The 24289-nt window shown below is 50.9% G+C and overlaps 1 protein-coding gene across 1 annotated transcript in view; it reads right to left on the bottom strand.

The window, feature by feature from the left end:
- FER1L5 (fer-1 like family member 5) overlaps positions 1 to 24289 on the bottom strand; it is a 52481-nt gene that overhangs the window by 12944 nt on the left and 15248 nt on the right. Inside the window, exons 15-30 of the mRNA XM_040267594.1 lie at positions 22057 to 22100; positions 21881 to 21963; positions 21708 to 21802; positions 20363 to 20491; positions 17214 to 17391; positions 9420 to 9544; positions 8222 to 8322; positions 7256 to 7433; positions 7022 to 7177; positions 5907 to 6038; positions 4525 to 4688; positions 4109 to 4223; positions 1614 to 1716; positions 760 to 923; positions 468 to 641; positions 90 to 234 (exon numbers count right to left, since the gene is read on the bottom strand). Coding sequence (XP_040123528.1) covers positions 90 to 234; positions 468 to 641; positions 760 to 923; positions 1614 to 1716; positions 4109 to 4223; positions 4525 to 4688; positions 5907 to 6038; positions 7022 to 7177; positions 7256 to 7433; positions 8222 to 8322; positions 9420 to 9544; positions 17214 to 17391; positions 20363 to 20491; positions 21708 to 21802; positions 21881 to 21963; positions 22057 to 22100 — 2086 coding nt within the window. The remainder of the gene's footprint in view (positions 1 to 89; positions 235 to 467; positions 642 to 759; positions 924 to 1613; positions 1717 to 4108; positions 4224 to 4524; positions 4689 to 5906; positions 6039 to 7021; positions 7178 to 7255; positions 7434 to 8221; positions 8323 to 9419; positions 9545 to 17213; positions 17392 to 20362; positions 20492 to 21707; positions 21803 to 21880; positions 21964 to 22056; positions 22101 to 24289) is intronic.

The following is a 24289-nucleotide window of genomic DNA, read 5'->3' as shown; positions in this document are numbered from 1 at the left end:
TCAGGCCCCCACCCCAGGCCCCCTGCTCCCCGCCCTCAGGCACTGGGGGCCTCCGGCGCCACCCAGGCAGACTCTCGCTGCTCGCTCACTGTTGAAGATGCAGTAGATGAAAGGCAGGCTGGGCGTCTGGGTGATCCCTGTCGGCGCCCTCCAAGAACTCATGAGTCTGTCCAGCCTCCGTGTGGACGACACCATGTCCACCTCCCTCCTCGCCTGCTCTTTCATATCTGTGCTCTGTGCCCAGGACAGACTCCCTGAGGCGCTTGGGTGCCTTTCTTGTCACCTCCAGCCCAGGCCCAGGTCACCCTTCTCCCCAGCCAAAGCCCAAGCATGTCCCCTGCACCACCCCACAGCGGTCACTGCATCTGACCACGTGAGGCATCTCCGGCTGCCTGCCCCACCAGGTGTGCCCTGGCTCCAGAGGCAGGGTTGCAGGGGGGGAGACCCCTAGACCACTGGGGCTTTACCAAGGATCCCTCCAGGAGGAATATGGGTGCAATGCCCTTGACCTTGTTGGGGGCCAGCCTGCGGTGCCAGCAGCGGCGGCGGAAGCGGCTCTGGGGCTCAGGGTTCAGGTGGAACTTGGAGCCGAAGACACCGTACTCCCAGCCTGCCTCGTCCTCAGCCAGGCCGGGGTGGTGCTGCGGGGAGAGCAGAGGTGCCCTCTCACCCGGTGTGGGTGTGGGAGTGGGTGGGCCCCCTCTGCGGGCCCCCCTCCCACCCTGTGGTCCCAGCGGTCACTGCCCGGAGACCCCTCACCAGCTGCAGGAAGGAGAGGGTCTCCTGTTCGTGGCTCAGCCGCCCGTGGTCCCGGTAGCGCACTCGTGCCCAGCGCCGGCGCCGGCGTGAGTAGTAGGTCTTCTCTACCGAGTTCCAGACCTTGGGCAGCCCCGAGGGCGGGATGCCCACGCCATACTCCCAGCCTGCGGGGCCAGGACATGGCCCGTGGGTGCCCAGAGGCCACGGGCTCAGGGGCTTGGATGGGCCTGAGACACAGGCTCCGGGAAAGGCAGGCCAAGGGGGCAGTGCGGTCCCTGCAGCCCATCTGACAGATGAGGAAGGTGAGCTCGCAGATGTCCCGGGACCCGCACACATCACCCAGTTGATAAGTAGCAGAGCCTGCATCCTGAGCCCTGGTCTTCTGACTCCTAGCCCGTTCATTTGGCCTTCCCTGGGGTCGCTAGGGTGAACCAAGCTCTGGACTTGACCTCAGCTCATGTGCCCAGGAGGCATTCAGCACATGGGCTTCCCAGATGGAGGTAGTGGTGAAGAACTAGCCTGCCAAAGCAGGTTAGACAGAAGACACTAGAGTTCAATCCCTGGGCTGGGAAGATCCCCTGGAGGCATGGCAACCCACTTCAGGATTCTTGCCTGGAGAATCCCCACGGACAGAGGAGCCTGGCAGTCCAGGGGGTTGCAAAGCGTCAGACACGACTGAAGTGGCTTAGCACACATGCACACACCTGTCCTAAAACTGGGGCCCATGTCTATGGCAAGTAGGGAGGCCCCACTCTCTGAAGGCTGGGGACCCCAGGGACACAGGCCCACTCCACCCGAGAGCTTGGCGGTTTTCAGCTCCAGAACTTTCAGCCCTCAGCGTCCAGGGGACTGACCCTCGTCGTCCACTGCATGGTTCAGCTCCACAGCCCAGGTTTGCTTCACGTGCCAGCCTTGGGGGCACTTCACAATCTCCCGGGCCTCCACGGGCTCTCCATTCTGTGGGCAGACAGACAGGGCGGGCCTACTGCAGCCGTCGTGGCCTCCCACCCCAGGAGCAGACAGTGCTTGTTACGTCTAGTGCCATCCGAGTGTTCACTTAATATGCTTTTATGGGTTTGCCTTTCTGAACTGTACATGCATTTTTAAAAGGAAACTTTATATAAGCACTATCAGTTTTATATAAACTTTATATACCCACTCAACATAAATAGGAAATAACCATACGTCTGACTATGAAAGTAAAATAGTGTGACTGAATCTCAGGTAGATGCTGCTGCCTGCCCACACCCAAGCCAGCTCTGCCCTTGTGCAGAGGAGACCAGCCTGTGAGACATGAGTTAACCTCGCTGTCCAGTCAGGAGTACGTCAAGGCTGTATTTTGTCACCCTGTTTATTTAACTTATATGCAGAGTACATCATGCAAAATACCAGGCCGGATAAAGCACAAGCTGGAATCAAGACTGCCGGGAGAAAGAATCCCAGATATGCAGATGTCGCCACCCTTATGGCAGAAAGCAAAAGAACTAAAAAGCCTCTTGATGAAAGTGAAAGAAGAGAGTGAAAAAAGTGGCTTAAAATTCAACATTCAGAAAACTAAGATCCAACAGATGGGGAAACAATGAGAACAGTGACTGAAAAAATGGCTTAAAATTCAACATTCAGAAAACTAAGATCCAACAGATGGGGAAACAATGAGAACAGTGACAGACTTTATTTTGGGGGGCTCCAGATGACTGCAGCCATGAAATTAAAAGACGCTTGCTCCCTGGAAGAAAAGTTATGACCAACCTAGACAGCAGACTGAAAAGCAGAGACATTACTTTGCCAACAAAGGTCCATCTAGTCAAGGCTATGGTTTTCCCAGTGGTCATGTATGGATGCGAGTATTGGACTATAAAGAAAGCTGAGCACTGAAGAATTGATGCTTTTGAACCGTGGTGTTGGAGAAGACTCTTGAGAGTCCCTTGGAATACAAGGAGATCCAACCAGTCAATCCTAAAGGAGATCAGTCCTGACTATTCATTGGAAGGACTGACGCTGAAGCTGAAACTCCAATACTTTGGCCACCTAATGCCAAAGAACTGATTCCTTGGAAAAGACCCTGATGCTGGGAAAGATTGAAGGTGGAAGCAGAAGGGGATGACAGAGGATGAGATGGTTGGATGACATCACTGACTCAATGGACATGAGTTTGAGCAAGCTCCAGGAGTTGCTGATGGACAGGGAAGGCTGGCCTGCTGTAGCCCATGGGGTCGCAAAGAGTCAGACATGACTGAGCAACTGAATTGAACTGATCCAGTCAGCAGCCACCAGCCTCCATGTGCGTGTGCTCAGCTGTGCAGCTATGTTGGATTCTTTGCAACGCTATAGACTGCAACCCACCAGGCTCCTCTGTCCATTGATTCTCCAGGCAAGAACTCTGGAGTGGGTTGCCATTTCCTCCTCCAAGGGATCTTCCAAACCCAGGGATTGAACTTGTGTCTCCTGCATTGACAGGTGGATTCTTTACCACCGAGCCACCTGAGAAGCCCACCAGCCTCCTGGGGCTCCTTCTATTTAAGTTCACTAAAATGAAACAAAATTTGGGAATTCCCTCGTGGTCCAATGGTTAAAACTCTGAGCGTCTACTGCCGGAGGCCCAGGTTTGATCCTTGGCCACAGAACTAAGATCCCACAAGCTGTGCAGTATGGCCAAATAGAAACAAAATTTAAGGTTCAGTTCCTCACTCCCACAAGGGCCACATTTCAAGCACTCAATAGCCAGATGTGGACAGTGGTGATACAGAACATTTCTATCATCACAGGAAGTTCTCTTGGACTCACAGACTTAGAAAGTGAACTTTTGGTTGCTAGGGGAGAAGGGATAGTTAGGGAGTTTGGCCTGGACACGTACACACTGCTGAACTGAAAATGGATGATCAACAAGCGTACACACTGCTGAATTGAAAATGGATGATCAACAAGGACCTACCGGCTAGCACAGGGAAATCTGCTTAACATGTGCCAGCCTGGATGGGAGGGGAGTTTGGGGGAGAACAGATATATCTATGTGTATGGCTGAGTTACTTTGCTGTCCACCTGAAACTATCACAACATTGTTAATTGGCTTTACTGCAATAAAAAATAAAAAGTTCAAAAAAAAAAAAAGTTCCCTCGGGCAGTGTTGGTTTAGAGCAGCCCCAGAGTCTCCTATTCTGGGTAAAAGCACTGCCTTTGCACGGGGGACGGAGATACTCTGTTGTTCTTCCCTCCCACTTAGGGCACCTCTTCCTGCCACCTTGGGATACAAACCCCATCAGTGCTCACCAGGGTCCCACTGATCCAGTGCTCCCAGCTTCCAAGCCCCTCCCCCCGGGAGCATGAATTGTCCCCCATGCCCCGTGCTCACCACATCCGTGTTGGGGATGGCGGCAGGCACCCAGGCCCCCATGGCATCCCGGCGCTGGTTCTCATACACCTCCTCCAGCACCTGGCTCTTGTTGATGTCCGTGTCCAGGAGCAGCCTGGGGGCGGCAAGACTGCAAGTGCCCAGCACACCTCCCTGGGCTTACGGACCCCTGGGGTCCTCCTTCGCTGCCCAAGCACTGCCACACCCGGCAGCAGCACCTGCTCTGGGCAAGGCTGGGCAGCGGGGCCTAGCGTGCAGGTAGGGGGAGGGCAGGGCCCCCCGGGACCAGGCTCCAGTGGCTGTATGCCTGCCTCCCTGAGTTGCTGCCTACTGCCCCTCCTGGGTAAGATGAAGTGCCAGCGCCAAGGCTGCCTGTCCAGGGGCATGCAGGCTCCAGCCCCACACCCCAGCCTCACCTCCTCTGAGGCTCCACTGTCCACGGACCATCCCAGTGCCATCCACGGGGCTCTTTGAAATCTTCCTTGGGAAGGGCCTTGTGCCCCAAGACGTCCGAGAAGTTGGGGCAGTGTTGCAGGAACTGTTGTCCCCACTGGCCCTTAAACTTGGCCTGGTTCTCGTACTGGGAGAGGGGAAAATGCCAGCGCCTACAGCCCCCTCCAGAAACCCGGCAGCCGCCCAAAGCCTCCTACCCTGGGCTGTACGCGCCTCCTAGAAACATGGAGCCGGGCAAGAAAGGGCGTGGGACCTTGCCATGAATCAAGTGCTCATGCGCAGGCCCCTTTCAGCCACTCTCTCCCAATTCACAGGCGATGAGGCTGAGGCTCAGAGGTCACCTCTACCCCCGGTGGCTCAGCTGTGGAGGAGTGGAGTGGGGTGGATGCCTGCGTTAGAGCCGGCTGGTTGCCTGCCACGTGATCTGTCCTCCCCACATCACTGGGGAACCCTGTCCTGCTCCACCACTGCCACTGGGTCTGGAACTTTCTTCCACATTCCCCTGAGGGACACTCAGCCCCTGCTCCCTGCACTCATCCTAACCCCCTCTGTCTCGGCGCCTCCAAGTCCTGCCGTCTCTCCATCCACAACATGCGACATAGGAACCATGAAAACAGGTTTTAACTCAGTTAAGAAGTCTGAAGTGTTAGTTGCTCAGTCGTGTCTGACTCTGCGAGCCATGGACTGTAGCCCGCCAACCTCCTCTGCCCATGGAACTCTCCAGGCAAGAATACTGGAGTGGGTAGCCTTCTGCAGGGCATCTTCCTGACCCAGGGACCGAAGCCAGGTCTCCTACACTGCAGGCAGATTCTTTACCACTGAGCCACCTGGGAAGTCTGAAACTCAAAACTTATTTCCCCTCTACTCTCAGGACCTTCTCGTGAGCCACGTCCTCCCCTCTTCTCTGATTGTAGAGCAAAACCTCTGGCCGGCTGCTCACCCACCCCCCTGGGTTTACGGTTCTGAGGGAAGCTACCCCATTTCCAGTTCCTCTGCTTCAGAACTGCCCCTCCCCAGCAGAGGTGGGTAGGGGTCCCGGGCTGTCGTGTTAATGATGGACAAGGACCCTGCAAGCAGTCTGAGCCTTGCTCCCCTCATGTGCCCTGAACTAACTGGGAGAAAGTCCCTGTAAGCCTCCATCCCTGTGAAAGTGACTGGCCCCAGGGGACCACTCAGTTGCCCTTCTGTTACCAAGGCCATGGCTTGTCAACAAGGGACTCCTTTAGTCACTTCCCTCTAGCTCCTTTTACGGTTCTCAGATTCTGCCAGCGATCTTTTCTCCGCCTTCGGAGTTGGGCTGGTGCCATGTCACGCCCCCACCAGCCCCTGCCCCACCCCCACTCACCGTCTCTGCATACACGACCACTTCGCCCTGGCGGAGCAGCTCCAGGTCTCTGCTGTCTGTCACGTTGCCCAGCCACATGCAGACCCGGAGCTGGCCGGGGAGGGTGTCCTTCTCTCCTTCTCCCTCTGGGTACTGAGCCAGAGGCAGGTCAGCAACCACACGGGTCCGGGTCCCCCGGGGGCAGGGGCACGGGTTAGGGAGGGGCACACACACCTGCCCCCGCTCCCTAAGCCCCGGGGGCAGGGGCTTCACACTGAGCTGGGTGACGGGCATAACAGAGGCAGGAGTGTGGAGTGCGGAGGGGCAGGGCCACTAGGGAGCCTGGGAGTGCCAGGGGGTGGTGGTGTGGATGGCGACGCTGACAGTGGAGCTTGCTGTGTGCTGTGCCAGGCCCTGCGCTGAGCACCACATGTGGCACGTATGCTCAATGCTCACGCACCGCTACAAAGTGGGCACCTTCATCACAGGCCCATTTCACAGAGGAGCAGGCTGAGGCCAGACACGGCTGGCCCCAACTCACACAAGCCACTGAGCCATAGAACCAGGATTCAAGTCTCAGTGTTCTTGTAAGATAAGGAGGACTCAGCTGGGCACCGTTGGGACGGAGCCTTCCATGACGGCGGGAAGGGCAATGCGCAGCCAGGGAGTCTCTGAGAGGAGGCTCGCCGGGGGCGGGAGGGGGAAGGCTGGAAGTTAGGACTGTCTTCAGGACTGGAGACTAGCATTCAGTCAGCCTTATTTATGGATTGCCTCTGATAGGAAGGGCTGGAACCCACACCTTAAAGGCATTAAAGATGTAGATAGCAGCCAATCATGGACCAGGGGAGAGGGGACAGGGACAGGACCAAGTGAGGCTTGAGGACGATGGAGGGGACAAACTTGAGGAACATTTGTGATGGGTATGGACTTGGCATTGACTACATGCCGATGGCCCCAGGCTCCCGCCTCCCTTTGTTTAAACCCCATTTCTCCTGGTAAAGGGCCCGGCAGAGAGGAAATGGGCACGCCCTCCAGAGGCTCATGGGGGCTCCCTGGGGTGGGGGTGGGGAGCTCAGGGCTTCTCCCTTGGGGTATCCTGGGCCCTCTCCTCCCCTGAGGACCCCTGACCTCCCCACCTGCAGGAATAGGGTCTGTGTCTTCCCACAGAACCTGCCGGAGTGCCGAGCCCCATCTGGGGAGAACAGGATGCTGTGGGCAGGCACCTGAGCGTAGGCCACCCGCTGCTCCCGGGACATTAGCCAGACCATCACGTCCGGGAGGTTCATCTGCGGCTGCGGGCGCGAGAGCGTCAGGCCCGCCTGAGGAGCCGGCACCAGGGCCTGCTCCCGGCCGGAGCCCCCAGCGCCCACCTCGGGGAGCACGGCATTGAGGCGGTACAGCCAGCCCTCTGCGGTGGCCACCATGTCCCTGGGCGGCGCCTGCTTGGCCTTCTGGGCCAGTTCTTGCAGAAGGAGGCGGCGGAGCTTCCACTTGTTCTTGTCCAGGTCGGTGGCTTTGGGCTGACTGGTCATGCAGGGCAGCGGCCGCCTGTGGCCAGGACCGGGGCAGCAGGGGCTGGTCTCCGTCCCATCTCACATGCTCACCACCCACCCAGCCTCAGTGTCCTCCCTGGACCGGAGAGCTTTCCCTACTGGTTGACCCAGCTGACCAGTCCTCTGAGACCAAGTTGGCCAGAACAGCTGGTCGACCTGGTGGACAGGCCTGCAGACACAGAGTGCAGGCCTGGTGAGTGGTAGGGAGCCCTGCCTGCCCTCCTCAGGAAGCACGCTCACTGTGGGTCTGGCCCTGGGTTCCCATACCTCCTGCTCTGGTCCCCCCAGCCCCTGCGCTGTGCCAGGCCCGTGCTCAGGACCTCCTCGTGGACAGAGGTGTGAGCTGTGAGAGGAGGGGAGGAGGGGATCTAAGTGGGTTGCAGGCCCAAGAGAAGCCTTACAAGGGCTCTTCCAGACAGGCAGAAGCCTGACGAGAGCCTTGTGGCGAGGAGCGATGGAGGGGAAGGTGTGGGCCGGGACATGCAGGGCTTGTCTGGACAATGGAGAGAAGCTTGGTTTGATAGGAGCATCAGGCGTGGATGCAGAGGGGACAGTGATGAGAGGAGAGGTCAGGACCTCTCCTCTCCTCTGGCGGGTCCCTGAATGGCAGAGAAGCAGCTCTGTCGTTTGGAGAGAGATCTGAGCTTATGTTTCCTGTGGAGGCGGGGTGCGGGAGGGAGGGTAGTTGTTCTGTAGGTAGTTGTTCTGGTCTGCGCCCCAGGCCTTGTGTGAACTTGATCTAGCTCAACCCTAGCCCCAGGGGTAGGTGCCCCCTGCCCCTACTTGCAGTCTTCCACCAGCTCCCTCAGCAGTTTCTCCCACTGGGGAAGCAGAGCCGGGTCCCTCGGATTCCTCATGGACTTCAGGGTGTCCAGATTGGCCTTCTGCCCAGCAGGAGAGAGGCGGTGTGTGAGTGTGGTGCTCCCCTGGGTCAGGCTGATTGGCCCAGGATGCTTTCAGCCAGGGCTTGGGGACCTTTGAGTTGGTGATGGACAGGGAAGCCTGGCGTGCTGCAGTCCATGGGGTCACAGAGAGTCAGACACAACTGAGCGACTGAACTGAACTGAATGGAGGGGTAACCTGGAGGTGTCCATATCCAAAGCTGTCACATACCATTGAAGGCTAGGATTCCCTCCTGACTACCCTACAGAAAAAATGGGTGGCAGGAAGAAGCCAGGATGTAGCAGGACCATGGGTCACAGGGAAGGGGTCACAGGGTCTTGACCTCAGGCTTCCCTTCTGTTGGTCCGAGAAAGTCACATCTAAGGTGGGGGAACCAGGGGGGCTCTGCTGCCTAAAACTGCTCAGCGGCTTCCCCCCTCAGATCACCTTTTGTGATCTGACCCTTCCCAGCTCCACTGGTCTTATTTCCTCATCACCTCCACACCCCAGCCACCCATGAACTTCCTATCACTATGGCTTTGCCCAGTGTTCCTTTCTCTGCACCCCGACCACTGACCCCAGCAAGACTCTGCTCAAATGTCCTTTTCCAACAGCTCCTCTGACTCTCCTCTCTCCATCTCACCCATCCCACCTGAGTCTCTGCTCCTGTGGCTCTTAGCACCTGAATCTCCACTGCAGCCCTGCTGCTCTGTGCCCTAACTATTGCATGTCCGACTTCCCTGCTGATGAAGACTGTGTCTACACATCTTTGTGTCTTTGGTGCTTGTGTCTGGCACCTCAACTGGCGTGGAATGCATGAGAGAGCTGAGTGACCGGATTCCTAAGGCTGCGGCTCATTTTCCCTAGTCTCCCATCAATGGCCTGGGTCCTGGGACTTCCCTGGTGGTCCAGTGGCTAAGACCCCATGCTCCCAAGGCAGGTGGCCCGGGTTCCATCCTTGATCAGGGAACTAGATCCCATATGCTGTAACTGAGATTTCACATGCTACAACCAAAGACCCGGTGCAGACAAATTTAAAAAACCGAAAAACCAGGGGTCCTCCCCCTGGCCCCCTCACTCCCCTGCCCACACGACTCACCAGGCGATCCCGCGTGAATTGGAGGAGATTGAGGCAGTTCATACGGAAGCCGACGTCCTCCCAAAAGGAGGTCACGGCCACGACGGGCTTGGTGTTGTACCAGGGCACGTAATGGTAGATGTTCCCTGAAACACAGAGCCACGTGTGTGGGGAGGGGGTGTCTGAGGGACATCCCTCACCGTGTCTGCTCTCAGAGGACCTTCCCTGGGCCATTCCATTCCTCTAGGGGGTGATCTGCTAAAGCATCCCAACTGGACCCCTCCCGCTGGAGGGTAGGCTGTGGGCCAGTTCAGGATGGATATGCTTTGATGAGCACAGCTGGCCTAATGGGGCCCTCACGGTGCTCCATGTCACTTGGGCTCACAAAGTCCCCAGTTCACAGGTGGGAAAACCCAAGCTAGTGATGGGAAGTGGTTTCCCTGCGATGGCTCAGCCAGGTGGTGTTATGCAGGCATTCAGTTCCAGAGCCTGTGCCTCTAACTCAGGTGAGATGCCAAGGCCCGGGTCTGCCTTGAGGTGGGGTCTTCCTTCTGGGTGTCAGGAGGCAGAGGAGGAGTGGGCCCTGGGTTCAGAGACCCAGAGTTTGGTTAGGGTAGGCAGACACCTGACATAAAGGGCCTGCTGGTGCAGAGGAGTGGGGTGGAGGGGCAGGCATGGTCAAAGGCCAGTGATGGGCCTGGGAGACTAGGTCCCCTGGCCATGATTCTTATTGAAACAAGGGCAGGGAAAGCTAGATGAAACACATGGTATTCTTTTTCTGAAACATTTTGCTGAGTTGAAATAAAATCCACAGGAAACCGAAGATAAAGTCAAAGCAGAAAGTCTGTGAGGCAAGTGGAAGCAAAGTGGACATTTGTCCTCTGAGTTTCTGGAAAATCTTGGAGAACTGGCTGTTCTCTGTGACAACTGCCAGGGCCGAGAGGTCAGGAGAGAAAGCCGAGCACCGTCTGAGGTGGGCGGTCTAAGAGGACACCCCTGTGAAATAGGTTGAATTGTGTCCCCTATAAAGCTATGTTGAGGATTTCCCTGTGGTCCAGTGGTTAAGAATCTGCCTTGCAATGCAGGGGACTTGGGTTTGATCCCTGGTGGGAGAACTAAGATCGCACATGACTCGGAGCAACTAGAGAGTCTGTGCACCACAACAAGAGACCCCACGTGTCTCGACAAAGACCCAACACAGCCAAATAAATAACTTTTTAAATCCAGAAATTAAAAGAAAATGAAAGAAAGGTTAAAAAATAAAAAGTTAAAAACCAGACAAAACTAATTGTCAGTTAGGAAGATAGCAGGCCTTGGTGTGGGTGGGGGCTGGCAGGTTCAAGGGGCCCCTGGGATGTTGGGATTTTGTTTCATGGTCTGAATGTTGTTATGTGGCTATGTTTGCTTTGCAATAATTCATTGAGCTGAATACTTTGGTTTGTGTACTTTTCCATAGATGTGTTATGTTTGAATCAAAATTCTATTCAAGAATTATAAAAAAAAAACACTGGGATCAAAAAAGACAAAATATATAAAATACAATGTGTCAATGGTGGAAAATGCTATGGAGAAGGATGATGTGGGAGAGAGAGAGGGAGCTGTCAGAAGTTTTTTAATAGTTACCTACGGCTTTTCCTAAAAGATCTGGAAGAAATTATACAGAATGCAACCCAGAGAGATGAAAAATACAGAAGGAAGATTTACAAATGTGTGGAACAGCATGAGAAGTTCCACAGAGGATAGAGTAAATTTGAGAAGGAGCTAGAAGAGAGAAGGGTAAGAGGTCATTTTCAAAGGGAAAGTATCTTATAATTTTCCTGAATTGTTGGAAGGACACCAGTTTTAGACCCTCGCACTGAGTGAATCACAGGAATGATAAATAAACAGAGATCTAGGACTGGGGCTCTCAGATGTGAGCGAGCCTACACAAGATGGCAATTTTCTTCTGCTGCTCTTGGACAGCATACAAAAGCGACAAGGAGAAGGGAAATAACTCCATTTTCAGCAAAACAAGGAGACAGATACAGTCTGCAGGCTCAAAATATACATAAGGGCTGCCAGAATCAGCTGTGAGTGCCTGAGGAGCTGTGAGGGTTGAAGGGTGATAGAAGTCACCTGGGGGTGGGGGGTGAACGACAAGACAGACAGCGGGAGCCACGGCTGGATGGGGGCAGAGTGCAGCTAAAAAACACCCCCGGAGCGAACTCAGGACTTAGACGAGGGTATGCGAGCTGGCAAAGCTCAGAAAAGGAATAGAAGAGAAAACCAAAACATTACAGGAAGGAAGACGGCATGAAAGGAAGCCCAACAGGGATTAGACTCAGCAGACGATCCAGCGAGAGGCAAAGAAATAAGAAGGGCAACCAGGGCACTTCCCTGGTGGCCCAGTGGCTAATACTCTGTGCTCCCAACGTCGGGGGCCCAGGATTCGATCCCTGGTCAGGGAACTAGATCCCACACGCCACAATTAAAGATTCAGCATACCTCAGCGAAGACTGAAAATCCCGTATGCTGCAGCTAAAACCCAGTGCAGCCAATAAATAAAAGTAGACATAAAAAAAAAAAAGGAAAAATGACCAAAATAAGATATAAATAAAGAGCCAAAAAGGATCAGGGAGAAAATGACAGATGTAGAAGAAAAAGACGGATGCAGAAGAAAGTAAGGAGAATTGTTAAGCCCATAAATGGAACCCCAATAGTAGAAAGCCTGAACAATGGAGCAGAATATTTAAAAACACAATTTAAGAAAACCCACCTGGAAAAAGGATAATCTTTTTAACAAATGATTGAAAAACTGAGTACTCATATGAAAATTATTGATAATTCAAAAGGAACCATAGGTACCTTCCCTGGCGGTTCAGTGGTTAAGATTCTGCATTTCCATTGCAAGAGTCAGGGTTTGATCCCTGATCAGGGAACTAAGATCCCATATGCTGTGCCAGGGCCAAAATAAGAACCATACAGCTCAATGTAAGAATTAAAACTGTAAAGTTTTTAGAAGAAAAAGTAGAAAATCTTTATGACCTTGAGTTGGGCAGAGTTCTTAGATATGACACCATACAAGAAAAAAAAAACTGAAATTCAGTCAGTTGAAAATGTTTGCTGTTCAAAAGATACCATTAAAAAAATGAAAAGACAAGCCACAGACTATTTGCAAATCCTATATCTGATAAAGTATTTGTATCCAGAACATATAAAGGACTCTTACAACTCAATAATAAGACAAACAACCCAATGGAAAAAATGGGCAAAGGCTTGAATTAAATATATAAACAAAGAAGACACATGAATGGCTAAGAGCATATGAAAAGATGCTCAGTATCATTTGATGTTAAGGAAATTCAAATTAAAGCCACAGTAAGATACCTGGCCATAATAATAAATAAATAAATCACAGAGTGGAAGAAAATATTAGCAGAACCTATCTGATAAAGGAATTGTATCCTTGTAAAAGAACTCCTGCCATGTAATAATATAAAAAGACAAAGGAAGAAAGATAGGCAAACACCTGAACAGCCCTTTTACTAAAGAAAGATATGTGAGCGTGAAAAGATGTTCAGTATTATCAGTGATTAGAGAAATGGAAATTAAAACTAAAATGAAGGGGAATTCCCTGGCTGTCCAGTGGTTAGGATTTGGTGCTTTCACTGCAGGGGCCAAGTCCCACCCCTGGTCAGAAAACTAAGATCCCACAAGCCACTTAGAGTGGCCAAAAAAATAAAAATTACAGTTAGGTACAATTTCACAGCCATCAGAATGTTTCAAATGGTAAAGGCTGACCACACCAAAAGTTGACAAGGACTGTGAACAAGGGAACACATTGCTGTGAGCATGTAAAATGCTACAACCACTTGGGGAAAATGTTAGGTATTTTAAAACCAATTCCATTGCTAGCTATTTACCCAAGAGAAGTGCAAGCTCATTTCCACCAAAAGACTTGTACCAGAATGTTTACAGAAGCTTTACTCATAATACTCCAAAACTTGAATCAATCCAAATGTCCATAAACAGGGGAACGGATAAACTGTCATAGTCATATAACAGAATGCTATCAGATATAAAAAAGAGCCAAATATGATATATGCAACCACACAGATGGAATATTTAAAACACTCGTTGCTGTTTTTTAGTCGCTGAGTAGTGTCCGACTCTCTTGTGACCCCATGGACTGTAGCCACTAGGCTCTCTGTCCATGGGATTTCTCAGGCAAGAATACTGGAATGCGTAGCCATTTCTTCTTCCAGGAGATCTTCCTAGACTAGGGACGGAACCTGCATCCTCTGCATCGGCAGGCGGATTCTTTTCCACTGAGCCACCACCTAAAAGACTAGGCTGAGCTAAAGAAGCTATAAGAAAAGAAAGGGTACCATGTGTATGATCTCATTTACATGAAGTTGCAGAACAAGCAAAACAAATCTAGAGTGATAGAAAGCAAAGCATTGATTGCCCCCAGTGGCTGGGGAGATTGACTGAAAAAAGGCACGTGGCAGTTCTGTGGGATGATGGAAATTTCTGTCCATGATGTGAATGTGGATGTATTGGGCTGGTCAAAAAGTTTGAGTTTTTCTATCAGATGTTACAGAAAAACCCAAATGAACTTGATTGAGCCAAAATTCATCCAACTCACCGAAAGTCTATGCATTTTATATTTCATAATACCTCAATAAAAAATATAAAGCCACCACTAAGCGAATGAAAAGCTTCAAACGTAGAGAAGATATTTAGAACATATTCACATCTGACAAAAGATTATTCCCAGAAAAAATAATGTACAAATCAATAAGAAAAATAGAGCCAATAGTTAATAGTTGGGCTTCCCTTGTGGCTCAGCTGATAAAGAATCAGCCTGCATTGTGGGAGACCTGGGTTCGATCCCTGGGTTGGGAAGATCCCCTGGAGAAGGGAAAGGCTACCCACTCCAGGATTCTGGCCTAGAGAATTCCATGGATTATATGTAGTCCATGGGGTCACAAAGAGTTGGACAACTGAGGATAATAGATAAAAGATCTCGATAGACTTTTTACAGATGAGGAAAGACAAATGTTTGTAAACATATGAAAAGCTGCTCAACCTCTACTTATAATCAGGAAATTGTAGATCAAGATCTTGTAACATACCCACCAGACTGGCAGGAATGAAAAGGCTAGGCAAGGTCAAGTACTGGTGAGAACACAGAGTAATCAGAACTCTCATGCCACGCTGATTAAAGTGTAATTGGATATAATTACTTTTGCTTTGAATTTCTCTTCCACTCCTGGGTATATAATTTAGAGGAAGTCTTACACTTGTGACCGACAGATATGTACAAGAATGTTCACGGCAACATTATTATTGTGGATAAAAGATAAAACCTCAATGTCTACATATACCACATAACTTGTGGCATAATCATACAATGGAATATACACAGATATGAACATGAACTTCAGTTATACATACCAATGTAAAAATTTAATATTGAGAAAAAATGCAAAACAGATGAATACAGACTGAAAGTTTCCATTTATATAAAAATGCAAAAATAGTATGCTCTTTAAGGTAGCATGCATAGGTGGTAAAAATAATGAAGGAAAGCAAGGATGTGATTAACATGAGACTCAGGGTTGTGGTTATTTCTTGGGTAAGTGGATCTGGGAAGAGCATACAGAGAACTTCTAAGATGCTGAGATAATTTTCTTCCTTTCTAAAAAAATTTTCTGCCTTTTAATCTGGGTATGACTTCATGGGTTCATATTTTATTATTTGTTTTAAACTACACTTTATGACCAACCTAGATAGCATATTCAAAAGCAGAGACATTACTTTGCTGACTAAGGTCCGTCTACTCAAGGCTATGGTTTTTCCTGTGGTCATGTATGGATGTGAGAGTTGGACTGTGAAGAAGGCTGAGCACTGAAGAATTGATGCTTCTGAATTGTGTTGTTGGAGAAGACTCTTGAGAGTCCCTTGGACTGCAAGGAGATCCAACCAGTCCATTCTGAAGGAGATCAACCCTGGGATTTCTTTGGAAGGAATGATGCTAAAGCTGAAACTCCAGTACTTTGGCCACCTCATGCAAAGAGTTGACTCATTGGAAAAGACTCTGATGCTGGGAGAGATTGGGGGCAGGAGGAGAAGGGGACGACAGAGGATGAGATGGCTGGATGGCATCATCGACTCGATGGATGTGAGTTTGAGTGAACTCCCGGGAGTTGGTGATGGACAGGGAGGCCTGGCGTGCTGTGATTCATGGGGTCGCAAAGAGTCGGACACGACTGAGCAACTGAACTGAACTGAATGCATTTAATATACATTTGTATATATTTCATAATTTAAAAACATGTAGTTATGACCAACCTAGATAGCATATTAAAAAGCAGAGACATTACTTTGCCAACAAAGGTCCATCTAGCCAAGGCTATGGTTTTTTCAGTGGTCATGTTTGGATGTGAGAGTTGGACTGTGAAGAAAGCTGAGTGCCGAAGAATTGATGCTTTTGAACTGTGGTGTTGGAGAAGACTCTTGAGAGTCCCTTGAACTATAAGGAGATCCAACCAGTCCATTCTGAAGGAGATCAGTCCTGGGTGTTCATTGGAAAGTCTGATGCTAAAGCTGAAACTCCAATACTTTGGCCACCTCATGCAAAGAGTTGACTCATTGGAAAAGACCCTGATGCTGGGAGGGATTGGGGGCAGGAGGAGAAGGGGACGACAGAGGATGAGATGGCTGGATGGCATCACCGACTCAATGGACATGAGTTTGAGTGAACTCCCGGGAGTTGGTGATGGACAGGGAGGCCTGGCGTGCTGTGATTCATGGGGTTACAAAGAGTCGGACACGACTGAGCGACTGAACTGAACTGAACTAAACTGAAGGTTGGGGAATTAGAGAGGAAATAGCAAATGACTGCTAGTGGGTACAGGGTTTCTTTTTTGGACTGATGAAAATATAAAACTAATCACAGTGATCATAGCACAATTCTGTGAATAGACTAAAAACTATTGAACTGTATACTTTGCGTGGATTAATTGTATGGTGTGCGAATTGTATTTCCCTCAAAATAGCTGTTCTTAAAAAAACGGGCAGACAAGTGGGATGCACAGAAAAGCTCTCGAGTGATGAGAGGGTGAAGCTGACAAAGAAGAGATAGTGTCTAGAGCCATGGTCCTCAGACTTTAGCATGCCGCCCCTTACCTGGACAGCTTGTTGAAACGCAGATTGCTGTTCTGTTTTCAGATTCTGTAGCTCTGGGGTGAGGCCAAGAATGTGCATTTCTACCAGTTCCCCGGTGACGCTGCTGGCCCAGGGACTGCACTTTGGGAACCTTACAGTGTCCAGTAAAAGTGTCCAGTGAGCATATATTAGATGACAAGATGAGTGTGTGGATGGGTGGTTGGTTGGGTGTTCGGGACGGTGGATGGTTGGTAGTTGAATGGCTGAATGCGTGGATAAGTGGATTCGTGGATAGATAGAAGGCAGGCAGCTCTTTTGGGGGGAATACAGTTCACACACCATGCAACTAATCCATGCATGGCTGGATGAGGGTGGTTCAGAGTAGTAGGAGAGAAGATGGGATTGAGAAGCTGTGGTGTGGAAAGAATGGTAGAGAAGGACTTGAAGTCAAAACCTAGTTGCAACTCTTGTCATGGATTCACCACCTACTAGCTGCGCAATGTTTGACAGGTGACTTTACCTCCCCAAAGCTCACTTTCCTCACATCTATTGTGGGTTAACAATGTCTATGAATGTCCCTTGGGCTAAAAACCTTAAAAGGGCCAACCCAGAGCCCGACATGCAGTGATTTCTCTCTACCCTTCAGTTGGATCTAACTCTTACCATCGTATATTGCTGGGCTATACTGTGTGGTTGAGACGAGAGGCTTGTAACTCAGGTCCATCTTGTTTCCATAGTGGCCAATGCTGACTTCAAATTGGATCAGGTCCTTAAAGTCAGGCATCATGGTACAGGAAAGGAAAATGACGCACAGCCCATACTTCTGTCGGTTCTGGTGTTTCTAAAACAATAACCCCCAACATCCCCAGCTTGAGTCAAGGGATGAACAAAGCTATAGAGCCAGGCAAGGAGGCAAGCATGACGTGCCCTGTTTCTTTCATTCAGTGTGAGCCAGGCCATCCCTGAACTCCTGCCCCCTCTCAAAATTCTGCCTTGACTCCCACTCACGTGGCTGATCAAGGGAAGTTCCTTCCATGACCTCCATCACCTGGCCCCTCCACCCAACCAGCCCTGGTCTTCTCTTCCTGAAGCCAGGCAGGAAGGTCTTCTCCTGGTCTGTCTATGCTCTGAATTGGCCCGCCCCACCCCTCTTCTTCTGGTCTAAACGCCTCCCTTGGATGAGACTGAGTGGGCGGGACTGTGTGGTAGAGGGTGCATACACGTGCACATCTGCTCTTGGCTTTTCTCAAGCCCCGTCCCCCCACCACGAGCCCACCTCCTCAGGTCCTCTGTCTGTCATGTGAACCCTGCTCTCATTTCTGTTGCCAACCTCTGCCCTACTTTTGCATTCTCCCATTCTGTTCACTAACTCAAATCTCTCCTGCCTTAATAACTAACCCTCCCTCTCTCCTCTGAGCTCCTGTTTATCTAGGACCTGATCTTGTCTCCTTTAACTTTATAGCCAAGTTTTATTTTTTTGTTGGTGCTGCATGGCACGCAAGATTTTAGTTCCCCGATCAGGACTAGAAATTGAACCATGCCCCCTGCAGTGGAAGCACGGAGCCCTAACCACTGGACTGCCAGGGAAGTCCCTGCAGCCAACTTTCTATAGACTTGCCTCTATGCACCATAAATAACTTCTCCCTCCCGCCTTCGGCTTCTCTCCTGACCCAAGGCTACTGGTGCCTTCCTCATTACCAGCACACACTTTTGGGTCCTCAGCTTTTCTGTCTGCCACATTCAGACTGTTCTGCTCTCTCCTTTCTGCAACTCTCCCCTCCAGAGGCGGCCCCAGTGATCCCCTTTGCTAGCTCCTTCTCCATCTCCCTGCAACACCCCCCCCCCCACCACCGCTTCTCCCTGCAATCTCATAGGCTGTGATTCTCAATGGGATCCAACCTCAGGTCCCTTCTCCTTTCATTTCATCTACTCCCCCAGGGCAATTCCTCCATAATCTTGGGTAGATCCTGGGGTGCTGATGACAAATGTCTATATCTAGCAGGCTTAGGGACTGGTCCTTGTGGGTGTCCCACAAGCACAGGTCAAAGGTGGGATTCATCATGATAAATGGAATAGTTCCTGCCGTACTGGTAAACAAAACACATCACAGTCATCAGTAAATGCAGCCACCCCTGATGGTGAGCTGGTGAGCCCTGAGGGCACTCAGGAAGGAAAGACTATCTGCCATCTAGCAGCCATCAGACTGCAGACACTCCCCGTGGTGAACCCTGAGGAAACTCAGGATGTGAAAACACGATACTGGCCCCAGACAGGTGAGGTACATATCAAAGGAATGAGACCAGACTCTTGCATCTTCCCATACATAGAAAATACCTAAATTCCCTAACTTGAGATGGCTGGTTTTCCTTTAACAATGATCTTTTGAGGTTCAGACTACCTGCTCTTTGTTGTTAATAGTTCTACATGACCTGGTCCCCTCTTGCCTCCTCAGAGCTGTTCTCTCAGGGTTGAGATGCTGCCTCCAGAGCTTGAAGTCCTAAAAATTCCACTGAATAAAATATAACTCTCAACTTTTAGGTTGTGAATATTTTTTAAAGTCCACAATCATCTCCCCAGAACTTCTCTTCCTTCAGGGAGCCCATGTTGATGTCCAACCCCACCTCCCCACCTGAGGCAGAAGATGGGCATTGGCCTCACTTCTTTTGTCCTGTTGGTCAGTGACTTTGATCACTGTTTCCAAAGGGTCTCTGGTGACAGCTCTCTCCTCTCCGGCTCTCCTCCCCTCTGACTGTGTCCCCATTACTCCTGAGTAAGTGGGTGGCCCAATTTTACTTTCATTTAAAGCTATGGTTTTTCCAGTAGTCATGTACAGATGTGAGAGTTGGATCATAAACAAGGTTGAGCTCTGAAGAACTGATGCTTTTGAAATGGAAATGTGGTGCTGGAGAAGACTCTTGAGAGTCTCTTGGACTACAAAAAGATCAGACCAGTCAATTCTAAAGGAAATCAACCCTGAATATTCGTTGAAAGGACGGATGCTGAAGCTGAAGCTCCAATACTTTGGCCACGTGATGGGAAGAGCCAGCTCATTGGAAAAGACTCTGATGCTGGGAAAGACTGAGGGCAGGAGGAGAAGGGGGTGACAGAGGATGAGAAGGTTGGGTGGCATCACCAATTCAATGGACATGAGTCTGAGCAAACTCCAGAAGATAGTGGTGGACAGGGAAGCCTGGTGTGCTGCAGTCCATGGAGTCACAAGGAGTCAGATATAACTTAGCGACTGAACAACAAGAAATCTATTTCTGGCATGGCTTCCCCTGTCCCTTCCTGCCTCGGTGGTCCTCCTTGGCCTTCAGGGAGAAATGCAGACCCCTTAGAACATCATTTCTCCTTAACTAGATTGCATATCTCTTAAGTCTAAACCTTGTCTTTCCTGGGTCCCTTGACCTCCTGGGATTTGGCACAGCAGGAAGCCCCCACTGGGGCTTAGTAAAGACTCAGGTGGAGGGAATTCCCTGGTGGTCCAGTGGTTAAGACCTCACCTTTCCATGCAGGGGGTGTGGGTTCAACCCCTGAATGGGAGCTAAGATCCCACATGCCTTGTGGCCAAAACATCAAAATGTAAAACAGAAGTAATATTATACAAATTCAATAAACACTTTTAAAATGGTCCACATCAAAAAATTCTTTTAAAAAAGACTCAGCTGGATTGAGGAAACATCCCATACATCCAAAAAGCGCATTCTACTCCTGACCAAGGGCTTCTTGCAATGTCAGAGATGGGACCCACAGGAGACTAGAAGCAGGCACAAGCGGTCTTTCTTCCTGGGTTACCTGTCTCCTGTGGTTACCTCTACGCTGATCACATCTAGGGAGAGATCCTTCATCTTAGCTTCTTGACGGGATTTGACGTGGGTGATTAACTCCAGGAAGACCCGGCCTCGATAAGCTAAACCATCCTTGACAATGCTGGGAATATTCTAGGGTAACAGGAAGAAAAACAGTAGGAAAAGGAATGAGAGAAAAAAAGCAGGAAAAGTCTTTCCTGAAACCTCTGTAGCAAAGACAGGGTTGTTCTATAACTTTCTGCCTTGGGCTGACTACAGTCCCAGGGAGGAATTCCAGAAACTCCAGTCATGGCCATGCTTAGAAACCTCTGGGCCCTGAGCCCTCTTCCATACCTGAGGCCTCCTCTTCCTCTTCATTCATTCTATCTCCAGGCCCACCAAAAGTGCCCTGGTCCTGTAAACTCTTTTGGCTTGGAGGGGCCTGTGGTAACTATTAAATTATCCCAGGCTGGCCAATCAGGAGAGGCCCTGCCCCCTTGGCAACAGTGATTGGTTCAAGGGGAGCACACATGACCCAGGAAGGCCAATTAGAATGCTTCCTTGGCCTTCCCAATTAGAGGCTACCATGGTCCTGTTCCCATCAGGGAAGCCAGACTGTGGTAAAAATGAATGAGGCCCAGGAAAGAGCAGCAGAGATGAGAGATGGAGTGAATGTGAGAGAGGCTCCTAAAGGCATTGAGGTCCTGGTTTCTGAGGCTCTTCCTCACTCAGAGGCCTTCCCAGCCCCATTCTCTTCTTTTGCCAATTGGCTTTCTGGTGTTTACTGCCATCCTCTCTCTCTCTCTTTTTTTAATTTTTAATGGAGGATGGTTGCTTTACAATATTGTGTTAGTTTATGCTGTAAGCAAACTATATACCCCCTCTTTTCTGGATTTCCTCGCCATTTAGGTTACCACAAAGCACTGGGTAGAGTTCCCTGTGCTATATAGTAGGGTCTCATTAGTTACCTAACTCATACACGGCAGTGTAGATACATCAATCTCAAAATCCCAGGCCATCCCACCCCCCCTTATCACCAGTGTTGAATAACCCAGTGCTTCTCCACATTTAGCTGTGCTGTTTCTTTTGCTGCCCATGACCTTTCCACCTGCCCAGTCTCTTACCTGAGGTCTCATCTCAATGCCCCTTCCTTAGTGAATGCCCAGAGCACTCCATCTGCTCCTTTCTTGGGTCACAGCACATGCCCCGGGCTTATGTGGCCCTTTGTGTACAGGCTTCGAGTCCTCTACTGGAGTGTCATGGACAGAAACCAGGGCCTGGCCCTCCCCAGGCATCTCCCAGGCCCTGGTGCCTGACACTTGGTTGATTTCACCTCCACTATTCCCTAGAGCCGACGTAAGAAGCTTACGGGGTCTTCTTCCTTCATCCTGAAAGGGGCCTTTTTACCCCCACGGAGAGTCAAGAAGCTGGGGCCAAAGCAGGGTAGGAAGCCAGAGTACATTCCTGCAAGGGGAAGGGGGTGAGAGAGGGCGGGCCTGGGTGGGAGAGGTGCAGGAGGCAGGACATGGGGGTCTTGCTTGCCTTCTATTTCGGCTCCAGTGGACGAGATCTGGTTGAGGGCCAGGCTGACCGTCCCGATCTCATCACTGCACCTGTTCCTGGGGCTGGAGAGAAACCCACCCTGCAGGTGGAGTCCCCAGCCCGGTTCTGATGCCCTCCTCCCTGCTGTGCTTTCCAGTCTCCACCCGGCTGCTCACCAGTCCAAGACTCTGAACTTGACGTAGCTGGAGAGGCAGGGAAGCTGCAAAGGGCAAGTGAGAGGGGCAGTGGGTGCCTGCCCAGATGGCCTGGTCTTTGCTGAGCCTGGGAGCAGTTGGGAAGTCCTGAGTCTGGGTCAAGGTTTGGCTCTGTTACCAGGGAGCCAGAGGGACTGACCACTGAGGCTCATGGACCTTTAGCTGGGGGCTCCCCACTGTACAGGCCCTTTGCAAGGGCCTGAGGAAGGCCTTGAACTGTGTCCCATGATCATTTTATATTCTCATTCTTAAAAATGGTCCCTCATTGCATCAGCTCCAGGGTCCGCAAGATGTGGGTCTACCCAACTGTGGAGTCCATGACTGCGGTCCTTACATGGCCCTTCAGTCTGGAGGCAGGTTTACCAAGCCATCTCACAGGGACATTGTGGGCCTTGAAAGACTTCCTCACATTTAGCAGTTAACCTTTATTTACTATTTAAATTAAAAAAAATTTTTTTTGGCCACTCAGGGTGGCTTGTCAGATCTTAGTTCCCCAACCAGGGATTGAACCCAGGGCCCAAAGCAGTGACAGCACAGAGTCCCAACTGCTGGACCATCACAGAATTCCCTGGCAGTTCATCTCTAAACAGCAGGACATCTGTCTCTTCAGGGAGTAACAATAGCTGCCACTCTGGGGAGGGTTTCCATTGTCCCCAGACTGTCCTGAAAGTCTATGTGGATCACCTCAGTGACCCTTACCCCTACCCCCAACAACTCCAGAAGCCAGGAGCTGTAATCATTCCCATTTTCAGACAGGAACGCCGAGGCACAGAGAGGCCACGTTCCTGAAGTTCTTGTGTACTGTGCAGAGCCCTGCCCACTCTGCCATAACCCAGCAAGGTATGACTGCCCTTCTTGACTGAGGGGGACTGAGGCCCAGAGAGGGACAGAATCAGAATGGAACCCAAGCTTCTGAGTCTTATCTCTGCTCTGTCCTCAATTATAAAAACAAAAAGTCGATGTAGAAAACACAGCTGTTGGGGTTGAGGCCTGAGTGGGCCCTACATCCTCACACATCCCTTGTTCATGGGGCGTGCCTGGGGGGTCCTCTGTTCTCCACTCTCCTTGTCCTTTGCCCCCCGCCGCGGAGGCTGAAGGTCAGGGGAGCAGGGGAAATAAAGGCCTTTCCATGGACTTCCCTGGTGGTCCAGTGGCTGGGACTCCATGCTCCCGATGCAGGGGGCCCGGGCTCAACCCCTGGTCAGGGTACTAGATCCCGCATGCCACAACTAAGATCCAGTGTGGACAAATAAATAAATATTTTAACATACATATAAAGAGAAAGGGCTTTCCCACTGAGCAGCTGCTTAGTAAGCCATGAGATCACCCTGCTTAAGGAAGGGCACTGGAAGTGGAGAGAGGGGGGCCCCTTGGGCACCCAGGTCTTCCAAAGCACCAAACCCTACAAATTGGTGGAACTATATTTTCATCCATCTTTGAGAATTCTCTTCCCCTTTCCCAGTTCTTTGTTTTGATTCCCCTCCGGTCTGCGGGCCCTGGAACTGCTAACTGGCACAGACTGTTGTCAGCAGTGTCCCCTGCAGCCTGCCTTGCTTGGGCCCAGACCAGCTGATCTCAGATGCCACTGCCTGTGCAGGCGGTCGTCCTGCCACTTCACAGGGAGGTCCAGAAGCCTGGCGACAGGCACAAGGGCTTCTCTGGCGGTCCAGCTGGTAAAGAGTTTGCCTGCCACGCAGGAGACTGTCTGCAGTGCAGGAGACCCGGGTTCGATCCCTGGGTCAGAAGATCCCCTGGAGGAGGGGCATAGCAGCCCACTCCGGTATTCTTGCCTGGAGAACCCATGGAGAGAGGAGCCTGGTGGGCTACAGGCTATGGGGCTGCAAAGAGTTGGACATGACTTAGTGACTGAACTGCCTGCAATAGTCAGGCCGCCCCCCAAATAGCCCCAGCTCTGGAGAGAGACTGCATCTACAGAAAATGGGTGAGAGTCTGGGGGTGTTTAGACATCTTCAAACATGGGAAGGCCTCTTTCAGGGACGGGGGGCCTGCCCCTCCCCCAGTGGTTTCCGAGCCCGGAGGAAGCTGAACATGAGAGAGGACGTCCAAGGCCTGAGCATCCACAGAGCATCCGAGGATTCCTGTCCTGAGCCTCATCACAGCCAGCACAGGGGGAGAGAGCAAGAGTGTAGGAAGGACTAGGTCCTTCTTTAAGAGTCTAGAAAATCACCCAAGA

This window comes from Oryx dammah, unplaced genomic scaffold, assembly GCF_014754425.2.
Source record: "Oryx dammah isolate SB20612 unplaced genomic scaffold, SCBI_Odam_1.1 HiC_scaffold_25, whole genome shotgun sequence".
Taxonomy (NCBI): Eukaryota; Metazoa; Chordata; class Mammalia; order Artiodactyla; family Bovidae; genus Oryx; species Oryx dammah.
The sequence above is the reverse complement of the archived record's forward strand: the minus strand, read 5'-3'. Positions and strand labels throughout refer to the sequence as shown.